Genomic DNA, 20,968 nt, shown 5'->3' on the forward strand with positions numbered 1-20,968 from the left:
GGGGGGTGGGGGGGGGGGGGGGTGGGGGGGGGGGGGGGTGGGGGGGGGGGGGGGTGGGGGGGGGGGGGGGTGGGGGGGGGGGGGGGTGGGGGGGGGGGGGGGTGGGGGGGGGGGGGGGTGGGGGGGGGGGGGGGTGGGGGGGGGGGGGGGTGGGGGGGGGGGGGGGTGGGGGGGGGGGGGGGTGGGGGGGGGGGGGGGTGGGGGGGGGGGGGGGTGGGGGGGGGGGGGGGTGGGGGGGGGGGGGGGTGGGGGGGGGGGGGGGTGGGGGGGGGGGGGGGTGGGGGGGGGGGGGGGTGGGGGGGGGGGGGGGTGGGGGGGGGGGGGGGTGGGGGGGGGGGGGGGTGGGGGGGGGGGGGGGTGGGGGGGGGGGGGGGTGGGGGGGGGGGGGGGTGGGGGGGGGGGGGGGTGGGGGGGGGGGGGGGTGGGGGGGGGGGGGGGTGGGGGGGGGGGGGGGTGGGGGGGGGGGGGGGTGGGGGGGGGGGGGGGTGGGGGGGGGGGGGGGTGGGGGGGGGGGGGGGTGGGGGGGGGGGGGGGTGGGGGGGGGGGGGGGTGGGGGGGGGGGGGGGTGGGGGGGGGGGGGGGTGGGGGGGGGGGGGGGTGGGGGGGGGGGGGGGTGGGGGGGGGGGGGGGTGGGGGGGGGGGGGGGTGGGGGGGGGGGGGGGTGGGGGGGGGGGGGGGTGGGGGGGGGGGGGGGTGGGGGGGGGGGGGGGTGGGGGGGGGGGGGGGTGGGGGGGGGGGGGGGTGGGGGGGGGGGGGGGTGGGGGGGGGGGGGGGTGGGGGGGGGGGGGGGTGGGGGGGGGGGGGGGTGGGGGGGGGGGGGGGTGGGGGGGGGGGGGGGTGGGGGGGGGGGGGGGTGGGGGGGGGGGGGGGTGGGGGGGGGGGGGGGTGGGGGGGGGGGGGGGTGGGGGGGGGGGGGGGTGGGGGGGGGGGGGGGTGGGGGGGGGGGGGGGTGGGGGGGGGGGGGGGTGGGGGGGGGGGGGGGTGGGGGGGGGGGGGGGTGGGGGGGGGGGGGGGTGGGGGGGGGGGGGGGTGGGGGGGGGGGGGGGTGGGGGGGGGGGGGGGTGGGGGGGGGGGGGGGTGGGGGGGGGGGGGGGTGGGGGGGGGGGGGGGTGGGGGGGGGGGGGGGTGGGGGGGGGGGGGGGTGGGGGGGGGGGGGGGTGGGGGGGGGGGGGGGTGGGGGGGGGGGGGGGTGGGGGGGGGGGGGGGTGGGGGGGGGGGGGGGTGGGGGGGGGGGGGGGTGGGGGGGGGGGGGGGTGGGGGGGGGGGGGGGTGGGGGGGGGGGGGGGTGGGGGGGGGGGGGGGTGGGGGGGGGGGGGGGTGGGGGGGGGGGGGGGTGGGGGGGGGGGGGGGTGGGGGGGGGGGGGGGTGGGGGGGGGGGGGGGTGGGGGGGGGGGGGGGTGGGGGGGGGGGGGGGTGGGGGGGGGGGGGGGTGGGGGGGGGGGGGGGTGGGGGGGGGGGGGGGTGGGGGGGGGGGGGGGTGGGGGGGGGGGGGGGTGGGGGGGGGGGGGGGTGGGGGGGGGGGGGGGTGGGGGGGGGGGGGGGTGGGGGGGGGGGGGGGTGGGGGGGGGGGGGGGTGGGGGGGGGGGGGGGTGGGGGGGGGGGGGGGTGGGGGGGGGGGGGGGTGGGGGGGGGGGGGGGTGGGGGGGGGGGGGGGTGGGGGGGGGGGGGGGTGGGGGGGGGGGGGGGTGGGGGGGGGGGGGGGTGGGGGGGGGGGGGGGTGGGGGGGGGGGGGGGTGGGGGGGGGGGGGGGTGGGGGGGGGGGGGGGTGGGGGGGGGGGGGGGTGGGGGGGGGGGGGGGTGGGGGGGGGGGGGGGTGGGGGGGGGGGGGGGTGGGGGGGGGGGGGGGTGGGGGGGGGGGGGGGTGGGGGGGGGGGGGGGTGGGGGGGGGGGGGGGTGGGGGGGGGGGGGGGTGGGGGGGGGGGGGGGTGGGGGGGGGGGGGGGTGGGGGGGGGGGGGGGTGGGGGGGGGGGGGGGTGGGGGGGGGGGGGGGTGGGGGGGGGGGGGGGTGGGGGGGGGGGGGGGTGGGGGGGGGGGGGGGTGGGGGGGGGGGGGGGTGGGGGGGGGGGGGGGTGGGGGGGGGGGGGGGTGGGGGGGGGGGGGGGTGGGGGGGGGGGGGGGTGGGGGGGGGGGGGGGTGGGGGGGGGGGGGGGTGGGGGGGGGGGGGGGTGGGGGGGGGGGGGGGTGGGGGGGGGGGGGGGTGGGGGGGGGGGGGGGTGGGGGGGGGGGGGGGTGGGGGGGGGGGGGGGTGGGGGGGGGGGGGGGTGGGGGGGGGGGGGGGTGGGGGGGGGGGGGGGTGGGGGGGGGGGGGGGTGGGGGGGGGGGGGGGTGGGGGGGGGGGGGGGTGGGGGGGGGGGGGGGTGGGGGGGGGGGGGGGTGGGGGGGGGGGGGGGTGGGGGGGGGGGGGGGTGGGGGGGGGGGGGGGTGGGGGGGGGGGGGGGTGGGGGGGGGGGGGGGTGGGGGGGGGGGGGGGTGGGGGGGGGGGGGGGTGGGGGGGGGGGGGGGTGGGGGGGGGGGGGGGTGGGGGGGGGGGGGGGTGGGGGGGGGGGGGGGTGGGGGGGGGGGGGGGTGGGGGGGGGGGGGGGTGGGGGGGGGGGGGGGTGGGGGGGGGGGGGGGTGGGGGGGGGGGGGGGTGGGGGGGGGGGGGGGTGGGGGGGGGGGGGGGTGGGGGGGGGGGGGGGTGGGGGGGGGGGGGGGTGGGGGGGGGGGGGGGTGGGGGGGGGGGGGGGTGGGGGGGGGGGGGGGTGGGGGGGGGGGGGGGTGGGGGGGGGGGGGGGTGGGGGGGGGGGGGGGTGGGGGGGGGGGGGGGTGGGGGGGGGGGGGGGTGGGGGGGGGGGGGGGTGGGGGGGGGGGGGGGTGGGGGGGGGGGGGGGTGGGGGGGGGGGGGGGTGGGGGGGGGGGGGGGTGGGGGGGGGGGGGGGTGGGGGGGGGGGGGGGTGGGGGGGGGGGGGGGTGGGGGGGGGGGGGGGTGGGGGGGGGGGGGGGTGGGGGGGGGGGGGGGTGGGGGGGGGGGGGGGTGGGGGGGGGGGGGGGTGGGGGGGGGGGGGGGTGGGGGGGGGGGGGGGTGGGGGGGGGGGGGGGTGGGGGGGGGGGGGGGTGGGGGGGGGGGGGGGTGGGGGGGGGGGGGGGTGGGGGGGGGGGGGGGTGGGGGGGGGGGGGGGTGGGGGGGGGGGGGGGTGGGGGGGGGGGGGGGTGGGGGGGGGGGGGGGTGGGGGGGGGGGGGGGTGGGGGGGGGGGGGGGTGGGGGGGGGGGGGGGTGGGGGGGGGGGGGGGTGGGGGGGGGGGGGGGTGGGGGGGGGGGGGGGTGGGGGGGGGGGGGGGTGGGGGGGGGGGGGGGTGGGGGGGGGGGGGGGTGGGGGGGGGGGGGGGTGGGGGGGGGGGGGGGTGGGGGGGGGGGGGGGTGGGGGGGGGGGGGGGTGGGGGGGGGGGGGGGTGGGGGGGGGGGGGGGTGGGGGGGGGGGGGGGTGGGGGGGGGGGGGGGTGGGGGGGGGGGGGGGTGGGGGGGGGGGGGGGTGGGGGGGGGGGGGGGTGGGGGGGGGGGGGGGTGGGGGGGGGGGGGGGTGGGGGGGGGGGGGGGTGGGGGGGGGGGGGGGTGGGGGGGGGGGGGGGTGGGGGGGGGGGGGGGTGGGGGGGGGGGGGGGTGGGGGGGGGGGGGGGTGGGGGGGGGGGGGGGTGGGGGGGGGGGGGGGTGGGGGGGGGGGGGGGTGGGGGGGGGGGGGGGTGGGGGGGGGGGGGGGTGGGGGGGGGGGGGGGTGGGGGGGGGGGGGGGTGGGGGGGGGGGGGGGTGGGGGGGGGGGGGGGTGGGGGGGGGGGGGGGTGGGGGGGGGGGGGGGTGGGGGGGGGGGGGGGTGGGGGGGGGGGGGGGTGGGGGGGGGGGGGGGTGGGGGGGGGGGGGGGTGGGGGGGGGGGGGGGTGGGGGGGGGGGGGGGTGGGGGGGGGGGGGGGTGGGGGGGGGGGGGGGTGGGGGGGGGGGGGGGTGGGGGGGGGGGGGGGTGGGGGGGGGGGGGGGTGGGGGGGGGGGGGGGTGGGGGGGGGGGGGGGTGGGGGGGGGGGGGGGTGGGGGGGGGGGGGGGTGGGGGGGGGGGGGGGTGGGGGGGGGGGGGGGTGGGGGGGGGGGGGGGTGGGGGGGGGGGGGGGTGGGGGGGGGGGGGGGTGGGGGGGGGGGGGGGTGGGGGGGGGGGGGGGTGGGGGGGGGGGGGGGTGGGGGGGGGGGGGGGTGGGGGGGGGGGGGGGTGGGGGGGGGGGGGGGTGGGGGGGGGGGGGGGTGGGGGGGGGGGGGGGTGGGGGGGGGGGGGGGTGGGGGGGGGGGGGGGTGGGGGGGGGGGGGGGTGGGGGGGGGGGGGGGTGGGGGGGGGGGGGGGTGGGGGGGGGGGGGGGTGGGGGGGGGGGGGGGTGGGGGGGGGGGGGGGTGGGGGGGGGGGGGGGTGGGGGGGGGGGGGGGTGGGGGGGGGGGGGGGTGGGGGGGGGGGGGGGTGGGGGGGGGGGGGGGTGGGGGGGGGGGGGGGTGGGGGGGGGGGGGGGTGGGGGGGGGGGGGGGTGGGGGGGGGGGGGGGTGGGGGGGGGGGGGGGTGGGGGGGGGGGGGGGTGGGGGGGGGGGGGGGTGGGGGGGGGGGGGGGTGGGGGGGGGGGGGGGTGGGGGGGGGGGGGGGTGGGGGGGGGGGGGGGTGGGGGGGGGGGGGGGTGGGGGGGGGGGGGGGTGGGGGGGGGGGGGGGTGGGGGGGGGGGGGGGTGGGGGGGGGGGGGGGTGGGGGGGGGGGGGGGTGGGGGGGGGGGGGGGTGGGGGGGGGGGGGGGTGGGGGGGGGGGGGGGTGGGGGGGGGGGGGGGTGGGGGGGGGGGGGGGTGGGGGGGGGGGGGGGTGGGGGGGGGGGGGGGTGGGGGGGGGGGGGGGTGGGGGGGGGGGGGGGTGGGGGGGGGGGGGGGTGGGGGGGGGGGGGGGTGGGGGGGGGGGGGGGTGGGGGGGGGGGGGGGTGGGGGGGGGGGGGGGTGGGGGGGGGGGGGGGTGGGGGGGGGGGGGGGTGGGGGGGGGGGGGGGTGGGGGGGGGGGGGGGTGGGGGGGGGGGGGGGTGGGGGGGGGGGGGGGTGGGGGGGGGGGGGGGTGGGGGGGGGGGGGGGTGGGGGGGGGGGGGGGTGGGGGGGGGGGGGGGTGGGGGGGGGGGGGGGTGGGGGGGGGGGGGGGTGGGGGGGGGGGGGGGTGGGGGGGGGGGGGGGTGGGGGGGGGGGGGGGTGGGGGGGGGGGGGGGTGGGGGGGGGGGGGGGTGGGGGGGGGGGGGGGTGGGGGGGGGGGGGGGTGGGGGGGGGGGGGGGTGGGGGGGGGGGGGGGTGGGGGGGGGGGGGGGTGGGGGGGGGGGGGGGTGGGGGGGGGGGGGGGTGGGGGGGGGGGGGGGTGGGGGGGGGGGGGGGTGGGGGGGGGGGGGGGTGGGGGGGGGGGGGGGTGGGGGGGGGGGGGGGTGGGGGGGGGGGGGGGTGGGGGGGGGGGGGGGTGGGGGGGGGGGGGGGTGGGGGGGGGGGGGGGTGGGGGGGGGGGGGGGTGGGGGGGGGGGGGGGTGGGGGGGGGGGGGGGTGGGGGGGGGGGGGGGTGGGGGGGGGGGGGGGTGGGGGGGGGGGGGGGTGGGGGGGGGGGGGGGTGGGGGGGGGGGGGGGTGGGGGGGGGGGGGGGTGGGGGGGGGGGGGGGTGGGGGGGGGGGGGGGTGGGGGGGGGGGGGGGTGGGGGGGGGGGGGGGTGGGGGGGGGGGGGGGTGGGGGGGGGGGGGGGTGGGGGGGGGGGGGGGTGGGGGGGGGGGGGGGTGGGGGGGGGGGGGGGTGGGGGGGGGGGGGGGTGGGGGGGGGGGGGGGTGGGGGGGGGGGGGGGTGGGGGGGGGGGGGGGTGGGGGGGGGGGGGGGTGGGGGGGGGGGGGGGTGGGGGGGGGGGGGGGTGGGGGGGGGGGGGGGTGGGGGGGGGGGGGGGTGGGGGGGGGGGGGGGTGGGGGGGGGGGGGGGTGGGGGGGGGGGGGGGTGGGGGGGGGGGGGGGTGGGGGGGGGGGGGGGTGGGGGGGGGGGGGGGTGGGGGGGGGGGGGGGTGGGGGGGGGGGGGGGTGGGGGGGGGGGGGGGTGGGGGGGGGGGGGGGTGGGGGGGGGGGGGGGTGGGGGGGGGGGGGGGTGGGGGGGGGGGGGGGTGGGGGGGGGGGGGGGTGGGGGGGGGGGGGGGTGGGGGGGGGGGGGGGTGGGGGGGGGGGGGGGTGGGGGGGGGGGGGGGTGGGGGGGGGGGGGGGTGGGGGGGGGGGGGGGTGGGGGGGGGGGGGGGTGGGGGGGGGGGGGGGTGGGGGGGGGGGGGGGTGGGGGGGGGGGGGGGTGGGGGGGGGGGGGGGTGGGGGGGGGGGGGGGTGGGGGGGGGGGGGGGTGGGGGGGGGGGGGGGTGGGGGGGGGGGGGGGTGGGGGGGGGGGGGGGTGGGGGGGGGGGGGGGTGGGGGGGGGGGGGGGTGGGGGGGGGGGGGGGTGGGGGGGGGGGGGGGTGGGGGGGGGGGGGGGTGGGGGGGGGGGGGGGTGGGGGGGGGGGGGGGTGGGGGGGGGGGGGGGTGGGGGGGGGGGGGGGTGGGGGGGGGGGGGGGTGGGGGGGGGGGGGGGTGGGGGGGGGGGGGGGTGGGGGGGGGGGGGGGTGGGGGGGGGGGGGGGTGGGGGGGGGGGGGGGTGGGGGGGGGGGGGGGTGGGGGGGGGGGGGGGTGGGGGGGGGGGGGGGTGGGGGGGGGGGGGGGTGGGGGGGGGGGGGGGTGGGGGGGGGGGGGGGTGGGGGGGGGGGGGGGTGGGGGGGGGGGGGGGTGGGGGGGGGGGGGGGTGGGGGGGGGGGGGGGTGGGGGGGGGGGGGGGTGGGGGGGGGGGGGGGTGGGGGGGGGGGGGGGTGGGGGGGGGGGGGGGTGGGGGGGGGGGGGGGTGGGGGGGGGGGGGGGTGGGGGGGGGGGGGGGTGGGGGGGGGGGGGGGTGGGGGGGGGGGGGGGTGGGGGGGGGGGGGGGTGGGGGGGGGGGGGGGTGGGGGGGGGGGGGGGTGGGGGGGGGGGGGGGTGGGGGGGGGGGGGGGTGGGGGGGGGGGGGGGTGGGGGGGGGGGGGGGTGGGGGGGGGGGGGGGTGGGGGGGGGGGGGGGTGGGGGGGGGGGGGGGTGGGGGGGGGGGGGGGTGGGGGGGGGGGGGGGTGGGGGGGGGGGGGGGTGGGGGGGGGGGGGGGTGGGGGGGGGGGGGGGTGGGGGGGGGGGGGGGTGGGGGGGGGGGGGGGTGGGGGGGGGGGGGGGTGGGGGGGGGGGGGGGTGGGGGGGGGGGGGGGTGGGGGGGGGGGGGGGTGGGGGGGGGGGGGGGTGGGGGGGGGGGGGGGTGGGGGGGGGGGGGGGTGGGGGGGGGGGGGGGTGGGGGGGGGGGGGGGTGGGGGGGGGGGGGGGTGGGGGGGGGGGGGGGTGGGGGGGGGGGGGGGTGGGGGGGGGGGGGGGTGGGGGGGGGGGGGGGTGGGGGGGGGGGGGGGTGGGGGGGGGGGGGGGTGGGGGGGGGGGGGGGTGGGGGGGGGGGGGGGTGGGGGGGGGGGGGGGTGGGGGGGGGGGGGGGTGGGGGGGGGGGGGGGTGGGGGGGGGGGGGGGTGGGGGGGGGGGGGGGTGGGGGGGGGGGGGGGTGGGGGGGGGGGGGGGTGGGGGGGGGGGGGGGTGGGGGGGGGGGGGGGTGGGGGGGGGGGGGGGTGGGGGGGGGGGGGGGTGGGGGGGGGGGGGGGTGGGGGGGGGGGGGGGTGGGGGGGGGGGGGGGTGGGGGGGGGGGGGGGTGGGGGGGGGGGGGGGTGGGGGGGGGGGGGGGTGGGGGGGGGGGGGGGTGGGGGGGGGGGGGGGTGGGGGGGGGGGGGGGTGGGGGGGGGGGGGGGTGGGGGGGGGGGGGGGTGGGGGGGGGGGGGGGTGGGGGGGGGGGGGGGTGGGGGGGGGGGGGGGTGGGGGGGGGGGGGGGTGGGGGGGGGGGGGGGTGGGGGGGGGGGGGGGTGGGGGGGGGGGGGGGTGGGGGGGGGGGGGGGTGGGGGGGGGGGGGGGTGGGGGGGGGGGGGGGTGGGGGGGGGGGGGGGTGGGGGGGGGGGGGGGTGGGGGGGGGGGGGGGTGGGGGGGGGGGGGGGTGGGGGGGGGGGGGGGTGGGGGGGGGGGGGGGTGGGGGGGGGGGGGGGTGGGGGGGGGGGGGGGTGGGGGGGGGGGGGGGTGGGGGGGGGGGGGGGTGGGGGGGGGGGGGGGTGGGGGGGGGGGGGGGTGGGGGGGGGGGGGGGTGGGGGGGGGGGGGGGTGGGGGGGGGGGGGGGTGGGGGGGGGGGGGGGTGGGGGGGGGGGGGGGTGGGGGGGGGGGGGGGTGGGGGGGGGGGGGGGTGGGGGGGGGGGGGGGTGGGGGGGGGGGGGGGTGGGGGGGGGGGGGGGTGGGGGGGGGGGGGGGTGGGGGGGGGGGGGGGTGGGGGGGGGGGGGGGTGGGGGGGGGGGGGGGTGGGGGGGGGGGGGGGTGGGGGGGGGGGGGGGTGGGGGGGGGGGGGGGTGGGGGGGGGGGGGGGTGGGGGGGGGGGGGGGTGGGGGGGGGGGGGGGTGGGGGGGGGGGGGGGTGGGGGGGGGGGGGGGTGGGGGGGGGGGGGGGTGGGGGGGGGGGGGGGTGGGGGGGGGGGGGGGTGGGGGGGGGGGGGGGTGGGGGGGGGGGGGGGTGGGGGGGGGGGGGGGTGGGGGGGGGGGGGGGTGGGGGGGGGGGGGGGTGGGGGGGGGGGGGGGTGGGGGGGGGGGGGGGTGGGGGGGGGGGGGGGTGGGGGGGGGGGGGGGTGGGGGGGGGGGGGGGTGGGGGGGGGGGGGGGTGGGGGGGGGGGGGGGTGGGGGGGGGGGGGGGTGGGGGGGGGGGGGGGTGGGGGGGGGGGGGGGTGGGGGGGGGGGGGGGTGGGGGGGGGGGGGGGTGGGGGGGGGGGGGGGTGGGGGGGGGGGGGGGTGGGGGGGGGGGGGGGTGGGGGGGGGGGGGGGTGGGGGGGGGGGGGGGTGGGGGGGGGGGGGGGTGGGGGGGGGGGGGGGTGGGGGGGGGGGGGGGTGGGGGGGGGGGGGGGTGGGGGGGGGGGGGGGTGGGGGGGGGGGGGGGTGGGGGGGGGGGGGGGTGGGGGGGGGGGGGGGTGGGGGGGGGGGGGGGTGGGGGGGGGGGGGGGTGGGGGGGGGGGGGGGTGGGGGGGGGGGGGGGTGGGGGGGGGGGGGGGTGGGGGGGGGGGGGGGTGGGGGGGGGGGGGGGTGGGGGGGGGGGGGGGTGGGGGGGGGGGGGGGTGGGGGGGGGGGGGGGTGGGGGGGGGGGGGGGTGGGGGGGGGGGGGGGTGGGGGGGGGGGGGGGTGGGGGGGGGGGGGGGTGGGGGGGGGGGGGGGTGGGGGGGGGGGGGGGTGGGGGGGGGGGGGGGTGGGGGGGGGGGGGGGTGGGGGGGGGGGGGGGTGGGGGGGGGGGGGGGTGGGGGGGGGGGGGGGTGGGGGGGGGGGGGGGTGGGGGGGGGGGGGGGTGGGGGGGGGGGGGGGTGGGGGGGGGGGGGGGTGGGGGGGGGGGGGGGTGGGGGGGGGGGGGGGTGGGGGGGGGGGGGGGTGGGGGGGGGGGGGGGTGGGGGGGGGGGGGGGTGGGGGGGGGGGGGGGTGGGGGGGGGGGGGGGTGGGGGGGGGGGGGGGTGGGGGGGGGGGGGGGTGGGGGGGGGGGGGGGTGGGGGGGGGGGGGGGTGGGGGGGGGGGGGGGTGGGGGGGGGGGGGGGTGGGGGGGGGGGGGGGTGGGGGGGGGGGGGGGTGGGGGGGGGGGGGGGTGGGGGGGGGGGGGGGTGGGGGGGGGGGGGGGTGGGGGGGGGGGGGGGTGGGGGGGGGGGGGGGTGGGGGGGGGGGGGGGTGGGGGGGGGGGGGGGTGGGGGGGGGGGGGGGTGGGGGGGGGGGGGGGTGGGGGGGGGGGGGGGTGGGGGGGGGGGGGGGTGGGGGGGGGGGGGGGTGGGGGGGGGGGGGGGTGGGGGGGGGGGGGGGTGGGGGGGGGGGGGGGTGGGGGGGGGGGGGGGTGGGGGGGGGGGGGGGTGGGGGGGGGGGGGGGTGGGGGGGGGGGGGGGTGGGGGGGGGGGGGGGTGGGGGGGGGGGGGGGTGGGGGGGGGGGGGGGTGGGGGGGGGGGGGGGTGGGGGGGGGGGGGGGTGGGGGGGGGGGGGGGTGGGGGGGGGGGGGGGTGGGGGGGGGGGGGGGTGGGGGGGGGGGGGGGTGGGGGGGGGGGGGGGTGGGGGGGGGGGGGGGTGGGGGGGGGGGGGGGTGGGGGGGGGGGGGGGTGGGGGGGGGGGGGGGTGGGGGGGGGGGGGGGTGGGGGGGGGGGGGGGTGGGGGGGGGGGGGGGTGGGGGGGGGGGGGGGTGGGGGGGGGGGGGGGTGGGGGGGGGGGGGGGTGGGGGGGGGGGGGGGTGGGGGGGGGGGGGGGTGGGGGGGGGGGGGGGTGGGGGGGGGGGGGGGTGGGGGGGGGGGGGGGTGGGGGGGGGGGGGGGTGGGGGGGGGGGGGGGTGGGGGGGGGGGGGGGTGGGGGGGGGGGGGGGTGGGGGGGGGGGGGGGTGGGGGGGGGGGGGGGTGGGGGGGGGGGGGGGTGGGGGGGGGGGGGGGTGGGGGGGGGGGGGGGTGGGGGGGGGGGGGGGTGGGGGGGGGGGGGGGTGGGGGGGGGGGGGGGTGGGGGGGGGGGGGGGTGGGGGGGGGGGGGGGTGGGGGGGGGGGGGGGTGGGGGGGGGGGGGGGTGGGGGGGGGGGGGGGTGGGGGGGGGGGGGGGTGGGGGGGGGGGGGGGTGGGGGGGGGGGGGGGTGGGGGGGGGGGGGGGTGGGGGGGGGGGGGGGTGGGGGGGGGGGGGGGTGGGGGGGGGGGGGGGTGGGGGGGGGGGGGGGTGGGGGGGGGGGGGGGTGGGGGGGGGGGGGGGTGGGGGGGGGGGGGGGTGGGGGGGGGGGGGGGTGGGGGGGGGGGGGGGTGGGGGGGGGGGGGGGTGGGGGGGGGGGGGGGTGGGGGGGGGGGGGGGTGGGGGGGGGGGGGGGTGGGGGGGGGGGGGGGTGGGGGGGGGGGGGGGTGGGGGGGGGGGGGGGTGGGGGGGGGGGGGGGTGGGGGGGGGGGGGGGTGGGGGGGGGGGGGGGTGGGGGGGGGGGGGGGTGGGGGGGGGGGGGGGTGGGGGGGGGGGGGGGTGGGGGGGGGGGGGGGTGGGGGGGGGGGGGGGTGGGGGGGGGGGGGGGTGGGGGGGGGGGGGGGTGGGGGGGGGGGGGGGTGGGGGGGGGGGGGGGTGGGGGGGGGGGGGGGTGGGGGGGGGGGGGGGTGGGGGGGGGGGGGGGTGGGGGGGGGGGGGGGTGGGGGGGGGGGGGGGTGGGGGGGGGGGGGGGTGGGGGGGGGGGGGGGTGGGGGGGGGGGGGGGTGGGGGGGGGGGGGGGTGGGGGGGGGGGGGGGTGGGGGGGGGGGGGGGTGGGGGGGGGGGGGGGTGGGGGGGGGGGGGGGTGGGGGGGGGGGGGGGTGGGGGGGGGGGGGGGTGGGGGGGGGGGGGGGTGGGGGGGGGGGGGGGTGGGGGGGGGGGGGGGTGGGGGGGGGGGGGGGTGGGGGGGGGGGGGGGTGGGGGGGGGGGGGGGTGGGGGGGGGGGGGGGTGGGGGGGGGGGGGGGTGGGGGGGGGGGGGGGTGGGGGGGGGGGGGGGTGGGGGGGGGGGGGGGTGGGGGGGGGGGGGGGTGGGGGGGGGGGGGGGTGGGGGGGGGGGGGGGTGGGGGGGGGGGGGGGTGGGGGGGGGGGGGGGTGGGGGGGGGGGGGGGTGGGGGGGGGGGGGGGTGGGGGGGGGGGGGGGTGGGGGGGGGGGGGGGTGGGGGGGGGGGGGGGTGGGGGGGGGGGGGGGTGGGGGGGGGGGGGGGTGGGGGGGGGGGGGGGTGGGGGGGGGGGGGGGTGGGGGGGGGGGGGGGTGGGGGGGGGGGGGGGTGGGGGGGGGGGGGGGTGGGGGGGGGGGGGGGTGGGGGGGGGGGGGGGTGGGGGGGGGGGGGGGTGGGGGGGGGGGGGGGTGGGGGGGGGGGGGGGTGGGGGGGGGGGGGGGTGGGGGGGGGGGGGGGTGGGGGGGGGGGGGGGTGGGGGGGGGGGGGGGTGGGGGGGGGGGGGGGTGGGGGGGGGGGGGGGTGGGGGGGGGGGGGGGTGGGGGGGGGGGGGGGTGGGGGGGGGGGGGGGTGGGGGGGGGGGGGGGTGGGGGGGGGGGGGGGTGGGGGGGGGGGGGGGTGGGGGGGGGGGGGGGTGGGGGGGGGGGGGGGTGGGGGGGGGGGGGGGTGGGGGGGGGGGGGGGTGGGGGGGGGGGGGGGTGGGGGGGGGGGGGGGTGGGGGGGGGGGGGGGTGGGGGGGGGGGGGGGTGGGGGGGGGGGGGGGTGGGGGGGGGGGGGGGTGGGGGGGGGGGGGGGTGGGGGGGGGGGGGGGTGGGGGGGGGGGGGGGTGGGGGGGGGGGGGGGTGGGGGGGGGGGGGGGTGGGGGGGGGGGGGGGTGGGGGGGGGGGGGGGTGGGGGGGGGGGGGGGTGGGGGGGGGGGGGGGTGGGGGGGGGGGGGGGTGGGGGGGGGGGGGGGTGGGGGGGGGGGGGGGTGGGGGGGGGGGGGGGTGGGGGGGGGGGGGGGTGGGGGGGGGGGGGGGTGGGGGGGGGGGGGGGTGGGGGGGGGGGGGGGTGGGGGGGGGGGGGGGTGGGGGGGGGGGGGGGTGGGGGGGGGGGGGGGTGGGGGGGGGGGGGGGTGGGGGGGGGGGGGGGTGGGGGGGGGGGGGGGTGGGGGGGGGGGGGGGTGGGGGGGGGGGGGGGTGGGGGGGGGGGGGGGTGGGGGGGGGGGGGGGTGGGGGGGGGGGGGGGTGGGGGGGGGGGGGGGTGGGGGGGGGGGGGGGTGGGGGGGGGGGGGGGTGGGGGGGGGGGGGGGTGGGGGGGGGGGGGGGTGGGGGGGGGGGGGGGTGGGGGGGGGGGGGGGTGGGGGGGGGGGGGGGTGGGGGGGGGGGGGGGTGGGGGGGGGGGGGGGTGGGGGGGGGGGGGGGTGGGGGGGGGGGGGGGTGGGGGGGGGGGGGGGTGGGGGGGGGGGGGGGTGGGGGGGGGGGGGGGTGGGGGGGGGGGGGGGTGGGGGGGGGGGGGGGTGGGGGGGGGGGGGGGTGGGGGGGGGGGGGGGTGGGGGGGGGGGGGGGTGGGGGGGGGGGGGGGTGGGGGGGGGGGGGGGTGGGGGGGGGGGGGGGTGGGGGGGGGGGGGGGTGGGGGGGGGGGGGGGTGGGGGGGGGGGGGGGTGGGGGGGGGGGGGGGTGGGGGGGGGGGGGGGTGGGGGGGGGGGGGGGTGGGGGGGGGGGGGGGTGGGGGGGGGGGGGGGTGGGGGGGGGGGGGGGTGGGGGGGGGGGGGGGTGGGGGGGGGGGGGGGTGGGGGGGGGGGGGGGTGGGGGGGGGGGGGGGTGGGGGGGGGGGGGGGTGGGGGGGGGGGGGGGTGGGGGGGGGGGGGGGTGGGGGGGGGGGGGGGTGGGGGGGGGGGGGGGTGGGGGGGGGGGGGGGTGGGGGGGGGGGGGGGTGGGGGGGGGGGGGGGTGGGGGGGGGGGGGGGTGGGGGGGGGGGGGGGTGGGGGGGGGGGGGGGTGGGGGGGGGGGGGGGTGGGGGGGGGGGGGGGTGGGGGGGGGGGGGGGTGGGGGGGGGGGGGGGTGGGGGGGGGGGGGGGTGGGGGGGGGGGGGGGTGGGGGGGGGGGGGGGTGGGGGGGGGGGGGGGTGGGGGGGGGGGGGGGTGGGGGGGGGGGGGGGTGGGGGGGGGGGGGGGTGGGGGGGGGGGGGGGTGGGGGGGGGGGGGGGTGGGGGGGGGGGGGGGTGGGGGGGGGGGGGGGTGGGGGGGGGGGGGGGTGGGGGGGGGGGGGGGTGGGGGGGGGGGGGGGTGGGGGGGGGGGGGGGTGGGGGGGGGGGGGGGTGGGGGGGGGGGGGGGTGGGGGGGGGGGGGGGTGGGGGGGGGGGGGGGTGGGGGGGGGGGGGGGTGGGGGGGGGGGGGGGTGGGGGGGGGGGGGGGTGGGGGGGGGGGGGGGTGGGGGGGGGGGGGGGTGGGGGGGGGGGGGGGTGGGGGGGGGGGGGGGTGGGGGGGGGGGGGGGTGGGGGGGGGGGGGGGTGGGGGGGGGGGGGGGTGGGGGGGGGGGGGGGTGGGGGGGGGGGGGGGTGGGGGGGGGGGGGGGTGGGGGGGGGGGGGGGTGGGGGGGGGGGGGGGTGGGGGGGGGGGGGGGTGGGGGGGGGGGGGGGTGGGGGGGGGGGGGGGTGGGGGGGGGGGGGGGTGGGGGGGGGGGGGGGTGGGGGGGGGGGGGGGTGGGGGGGGGGGGGGGTGGGGGGGGGGGGGGGTGGGGGGGGGGGGGGGTGGGGGGGGGGGGGGGTGGGGGGGGGGGGGGGTGGGGGGGGGGGGGGGTGGGGGGGGGGGGGGGTGGGGGGGGGGGGGGGTGGGGGGGGGGGGGGGTGGGGGGGGGGGGGGGTGGGGGGGGGGGGGGGTGGGGGGGGGGGGGGGTGGGGGGGGGGGGGGGTGGGGGGGGGGGGGGGTGGGGGGGGGGGGGGGTGGGGGGGGGGGGGGGTGGGGGGGGGGGGGGGTGGGGGGGGGGGGGGGTGGGGGGGGGGGGGGGTGGGGGGGGGGGGGGGTGGGGGGGGGGGGGGGTGGGGGGGGGGGGGGGTGGGGGGGGGGGGGGGTGGGGGGGGGGGGGGGTGGGGGGGGGGGGGGGTGGGGGGGGGGGGGGGTGGGGGGGGGGGGGGGTGGGGGGGGGGGGGGGTGGGGGGGGGGGGGGGTGGGGGGGGGGGGGGGTGGGGGGGGGGGGGGGTGGGGGGGGGGGGGGGTGGGGGGGGGGGGGGGTGGGGGGGGGGGGGGGTGGGGGGGGGGGGGGGTGGGGGGGGGGGGGGGTGGGGGGGGGGGGGGGTGGGGGGGGGGGGGGGTGGGGGGGGGGGGGGGTGGGGGGGGGGGGGGGTGGGGGGGGGGGGGGGTGGGGGGGGGGGGGGGTGGGGGGGGGGGGGGGTGGGGGGGGGGGGGGGTGGGGGGGGGGGGGGGTGGGGGGGGGGGGGGGTGGGGGGGGGGGGGGGTGGGGGGGGGGGGGGGTGGGGGGGGGGGGGGGTGGGGGGGGGGGGGGGTGGGGGGGGGGGGGGGTGGGGGGGGGGGGGGGTGGGGGGGGGGGGGGGTGGGGGGGGGGGGGGGTGGGGGGGGGGGGGGGTGGGGGGGGGGGGGGGTGGGGGGGGGGGGGGGTGGGGGGGGGGGGGGGTGGGGGGGGGGGGGGGTGGGGGGGGGGGGGGGTGGGGGGGGGGGGGGGTGGGGGGGGGGGGGGGTGGGGGGGGGGGGGGGTGGGGGGGGGGGGGGGTGGGGGGGGGGGGGGGTGGGGGGGGGGGGGGGTGGGGGGGGGGGGGGGTGGGGGGGGGGGGGGGTGGGGGGGGGGGGGGGTGGGGGGGGGGGGGGGTGGGGGGGGGGGGGGGTGGGGGGGGGGGGGGGTGGGGGGGGGGGGGGGTGGGGGGGGGGGGGGGTGGGGGGGGGGGGGGGTGGGGGGGGGGGGGGGTGGGGGGGGGGGGGGGTGGGGGGGGGGGGGGGTGGGGGGGGGGGGGGGTGGGGGGGGGGGGGGGTGGGGGGGGGGGGGGGTGGGGGGGGGGGGGGGTGGGGGGGGGGGGGGGTGGGGGGGGGGGGGGGTGGGGGGGGGGGGGGGTGGGGGGGGGGGGGGGTGGGGGGGGGGGGGGGTGGGGGGGGGGGGGGGTGGGGGGGGGGGGGGGTGGGGGGGGGGGGGGGTGGGGGGGGGGGGGGGTGGGGGGGGGGGGGGGTGGGGGGGGGGGGGGGTGGGGGGGGGGGGGGGTGGGGGGGGGGGGGGGTGGGGGGGGGGGGGGGTGGGGGGGGGGGGGGGTGGGGGGGGGGGGGGGTGGGGGGGGGGGGGGGTGGGGGGGGGGGGGGGTGGGGGGGGGGGGGGGTGGGGGGGGGGGGGGGTGGGGGGGGGGGGGGGTGGGGGGGGGGGGGGGTGGGGGGGGGGGGGGGTGGGGGGGGGGGGGGGTGGGGGGGGGGGGGGGTGGGGGGGGGGGGGGGTGGGGGGGGGGGGGGGTGGGGGGGGGGGGGGGTGGGGGGGGGGGGGGGTGGGGGGGGGGGGGGGTGGGGGGGGGGGGGGGTGGGGGGGGGGGGGGGTGGGGGGGGGGGGGGGTGGGGGGGGGGGGGGGTGGGGGGGGGGGGGGGTGGGGGGGGGGGGGGGTGGGGGGGGGGGGGGGTGGGGGGGGGGGGGGGTGGGGGGGGGGGGGGGTGGGGGGGGGGGGGGGTGGGGGGGGGGGGGGGTGGGGGGGGGGGGGGGTGGGGGGGGGGGGGGGTGGGGGGGGGGGGGGGTGGGGGGGGGGGGGGGTGGGGGGGGGGGGGGGTGGGGGGGGGGGGGGGTGGGGGGGGGGGGGGGTGGGGGGGGGGGGGGGTGGGGGGGGGGGGGGGTGGGGGGGGGGGGGGGTGGGGGGGGGGGGGGGTGGGGGGGGGGGGGGGTGGGGGGGGGGGGGGGTGGGGGGGGGGGGGGGTGGGGGGGGGGGGGGGTGGGGGGGGGGGGGGGTGGGGGGGGGGGGGGGTGGGGGGGGGGGGGGGTGGGGGGGGGGGGGGGTGGGGGGGGGGGGGGGTGGGGGGGGGGGGGGGTGGGGGGGGGGGGGGGTGGGGGGGGGGGGGGGTGGGGGGGGGGGGGGGTGGGGGGGGGGGGGGGTGGGGGGGGGGGGGGGTGGGGGGGGGGGGGGGTGGGGGGGGGGGGGGGTGGGGGGGGGGGGGGGTGGGGGGGGGGGGGGGTGGGGGGGGGGGGGGGTGGGGGGGGGGGGGGGTGGGGGGGGGGGGGGGTGGGGGGGGGGGGGGGTGGGGGGGGGGGGGGGTGGGGGGGGGGGGGGGTGGGGGGGGGGGGGGGTGGGGGGGGGGGGGGGTGGGGGGGGGGGGGGGTGGGGGGGGGGGGGGGTGGGGGGGGGGGGGGGTGGGGGGGGGGGGGGGTGGGGGGGGGGGGGGGTGGGGGGGGGGGGGGGTGGGGGGGGGGGGGGGTGGGGGGGGGGGGGGGTGGGGGGGGGGGGGGGTGGGGGGGGGGGGGGGTGGGGGGGGGGGGGGGTGGGGGGGGGGGGGGGTGGGGGGGGGGGGGGGTGGGGGGGGGGGGGGGTGGGGGGGGGGGGGGGTGGGGGGGGGGGGGGGTGGGGGGGGGGGGGGGTGGGGGGGGGGGGGGGTGGGGGGGGGGGGGGGTGGGGGGGGGGGGGGGTGGGGGGGGGGGGGGGTGGGGGGGGGGGGGGGTGGGGGGGGGGGGGGGTGGGGGGGGGGGGGGGTGGGGGGGGGGGGGGGTGGGGGGGGGGGGGGGTGGGGGGGGGGGGGGGTGGGGGGGGGGGGGGGTGGGGGGGGGGGGGGGTGGGGGGGGGGGGGGGTGGGGGGGGGGGGGGGTGGGGGGGGGGGGGGGTGGGGGGGGGGGGGGGTGGGGGGGGGGGGGGGTGGGGGGGGGGGGGGGTGGGGGGGGGGGGGGGTGGGGGGGGGGGGGGGTGGGGGGGGGGGGGGGTGGGGGGGGGGGGGGGTGGGGGGGGGGGGGGGTGGGGGGGGGGGGGGGTGGGGGGGGGGGGGGGTGGGGGGGGGGGGGGGTGGGGGGGGGGGGGGGTGGGGGGGGGGGGGGGTGGGGGGGGGGGGGGGTGGGGGGGGGGGGGGGTGGGGGGGGGGGGGGGTGGGGGGGGGGGGGGGTGGGGGGGGGGGGGGGTGGGGGGGGGGGGGGGTGGGGGGGGGGGGGGGTGGGGGGGGGGGGGGGTGGGGGGGGGGGGGGGTGGGGGGGGGGGGGGGTGGGGGGGGGGGGGGGTGGGGGGGGGGGGGGGTGGGGGGGGGGGGGGGTGGGGGGGGGGGGGGGTGGGGGGGGGGGGGGGTGGGGGGGGGGGGGGGTGGGGGGGGGGGGGGGTGGGGGGGGGGGGGGGTGGGGGGGGGGGGGGGTGGGGGGGGGGGGGGGTGGGGGGGGGGGGGGGTGGGGGGGGGGGGGGGTGGGGGGGGGGGGGGGTGGGGGGGGGGGGGGGTGGGGGGGGGGGGGGGTGGGGGGGGGGGGGGGTGGGGGGGGGGGGGGGTGGGGGGGGGGGGGGGTGGGGGGGGGGGGGGGTGGGGGGGGGGGGGGGTGGGGGGGGGGGGGGGTGGGGGGGGGGGGGGGTGGGGGGGGGGGGGGGTGGGGGGGGGGGGGGGTGGGGGGGGGGGGGGGTGGGGGGGGGGGGGGGTGGGGGGGGGGGGGGGTGGGGGGGGGGGGGGGTGGGGGGGGGGGGGGGTGGGGGGGGGGGGGGGTGGGGGGGGGGGGGGGTGGGGGGGGGGGGGGGTGGGGGGGGGGGGGGGTGGGGGGGGGGGGGGGTGGGGGGGGGGGGGGGGGGGTGGGCGGGGCGGTGGGGTTGGGGGGGGGGGGGGGGGGGGGGGGGGGGCGGGGGGGGGGTGGGGGGCGGGGGGTGTGGGGGAGGGGGGCGGTGGGGGGGGGGCGGGGGGTGGGGGGGGGGGGAGGGGGGGGGGGGGGGGGGGGTGGGGGGCCAAAGGTTCGCCACCACTGCTCTAAGCCATAGGTGTCAAACTCAGGCCCTCCAAATGTTCATGGCCTACAATTCCCAGCAGCCCCTGCTAGCATGGTCAATTGGCCCTGCTGGCATGGGCTGATGGGAATCGTAGTCTATGAACACCTGGAGGGCCTGAGTTTGACACCTATGCTCTAAGAACATAACTGGCAAAGCAGGCGATGCAATTTATATTCCTCATTCTGAAGACCAATTTAGAGGGGAGTCAGTTTTTCAGCAATTCCATCAGTGGCATTCCCTCATTCAGCTATTTCTGGTGGTTCCTCCCTTCAGAGCAGTATTTTGGCTGCAGAGGGGCAAGGGGAGGTAGGCAGAAAAATTATACACTTCCAGGAACAAATCCTGCTTCCAGAAATTGTAAGCGGGATCTGAGGACGGTGCTCTCACCAATAGTGTCACTAGCTGGGATCTTGCAGTAAGTTTCTGCAAATGGAAGCGGAGAGAGATATTTGCCATTTTCTCCCTCCCACTGCAGATCTCCAATTTGCCCCTCATATTGTTTGGCGGGTGGGGACTCCCCATCCTCCGGGAGCAGCATTTTAGGCAATGCTGGGAAAGGAGTAGTGGAGATGTCTTGTCCTGCTGATAGATGTGCCCTTTGTCAGAGACCTACTGCAGGATCCAAGTCAGCAGAAAAATCAGCTGAAAAATAATTGTAGTATTCCTACCTCCAATGGTTTGGTGCTTAAAGTCTTTAGGTCAAATCAGGCACAAATCCTCTTACTCAGAGGCGTAGTGGGGGAAAATGGCCCCTGGGGCAACACCTGCTCCGGGCACCCCCCAGCCCCACTTACCTGAGCCGGCAGTGGTCCCAGGAAGCCTGGCAGGGCAGGGCCAAGGGACGCCCAGGTGCGGCCTCCATTGGTCCTGGCGGGGCAGGGTCAAGGGGTGCCCAGCTGCTGCCTCCGCCAGGCCCCGGGGCAACTGACGGCCTTGTGGGACAGGGCCGACAGGAGGGATGTAGGGAGGAAATTTTCTGCCCCCCCCACGTGACCCCCGGCGTGCGCCTGGGGACATATGCCCCACGTTCCCCTGAGTGCTCCACCCCTGCTCTTACTTATACTTAAAATGAGAAGATACCCTTCACTCAGTAATGACTTTCTAATGAATCCCCTTAGAACGTACCATTTCAGCTGCAGAGAAGAGAGCAACACTGATATTGAAGACGCTGCCATGGCTGCTGACCCCATCCATGGTTGTAACACAATTCCAATAGGCATAAACACTCCTGGAGACACGCAAGGCAAGTGGTCAACCCGAAGCCTTCATTCAAACATGTTATCTTTGGAAACGGCCCACAACCAAGTCAGCCCAGCAGCTAACTGAATGACCGTCACAGCTTACCTGCTGCTATGGGTATCCCAAGGAGGTTGTATATTAAGGCTAGAATTAGATTTAATCGTATTCTTTTCACTGTCTTCTTGGAAAGATGGATACTTGCAACCACATCCATCAAACAATTCTGTGAGTGGGAGAAAAAAAAGCAGAGGAAAGATCCAAGCTCTCCTGAAATAGCCCAGGTGTGTGTGTTTGGGGAAACGCCCTATTTTGAATAGTATGCACTCACACGAATAAGAACAACGTCTGCTGCTTCAATGGCAACATCTGTGCCAGTCCCAATAGCGATGCCAACATCCGCTCTTGCCAAAGCTGGGGAGTCATTGACTCCATCTCCGACCATGGCGACTTTCTTTCCAGCTGCTTGGAGCTCCTGGACTTTGGCCACTTTGTGCGACGGGAGAACCTCAGCAAAGACTTTCCGGATCCCAACCTAGAGACGGAAAGATATCGTGCTTTACTGCAACACTTCGGCCCCACCTAATTGGGAATTCACCCATCCTACTTATTTGCAACGCGGTTCCGTCGCAGACCACAGGAACAGTTGCGTACAAATGATTCAGAAGGCCTCTTAGCCAGTGGTGGGATCCAAACATTTTAATAACAGGTTCCGATGGTGGTGGGATTCAAACAGTGGGGCCGCCGCACACACGCACCTCCAGTCCCTATTGGGCAGGGAGGTTGCTTTAGTAACCCCTTCTCGGCACTCAGAAAAAATTAGTAACCACTTCTAGAGAAGTGGTGAGAACTGGTTGGATCCCACCACTGCTCTTAGCATCATCTGACCAGAATCAGGATTATTTCTCTCTCCTCACCATTAGCACCAATCTCTCTCCCTCACAAACTCGTATTTTCTCTGTTAGTAACTGAAATTTGCTTCCCTACTCCCAACTAAGGGCCGAACTGGTTCCAATTTTCTTTGCTCAGAGACAGAACAGGTCAGTCGATTGAGATCTTTCGAGATCTTTGAATCTTGTGAGAGCACAATCTTGCACAGTCCTTCCTTGGGCATTCTAGGAGCTGCAAGAGACACCTGATCTAAATGACAGTCGGCATTCCAGTTCAATGGACCACTGAAGGATGTGTGCGTATACATATCTCTTTAGTAACTCAAAGAGTAAAACATAGAAACATAGAGCTGGAAGGCACTCCCAAGA

At 88.4% G+C, this 20,968-nt stretch overlaps 1 protein-coding gene across 1 annotated transcript in view; it reads right to left on the reverse strand.

Moving 5' to 3' along the window:
* The window catches only part of ATP7B (ATPase copper transporting beta), a 79,710-nt gene that overhangs the window by 10,346 nt on the left and 48,396 nt on the right, over window positions 1-20,968 (reverse strand). Inside the window, exons 19-21 of the mRNA XM_048499419.1 lie at window positions 20,041-20,244; window positions 19,818-19,935; window positions 19,595-19,701 (exon numbers count right to left, since the gene is read on the reverse strand). Of these exons, the coding sequence (XP_048355376.1) occupies window positions 19,595-19,701; window positions 19,818-19,935; window positions 20,041-20,244 (429 nt within the window). The remainder of the gene's footprint in view (window positions 1-19,594; window positions 19,702-19,817; window positions 19,936-20,040; window positions 20,245-20,968) is intronic.

This window comes from Sphaerodactylus townsendi, linkage group LG01, assembly GCF_021028975.2.
Source record: "Sphaerodactylus townsendi isolate TG3544 linkage group LG01, MPM_Stown_v2.3, whole genome shotgun sequence".
NCBI classification, from domain to species: Eukaryota; Metazoa; Chordata; class Lepidosauria; order Squamata; family Sphaerodactylidae; genus Sphaerodactylus; species Sphaerodactylus townsendi.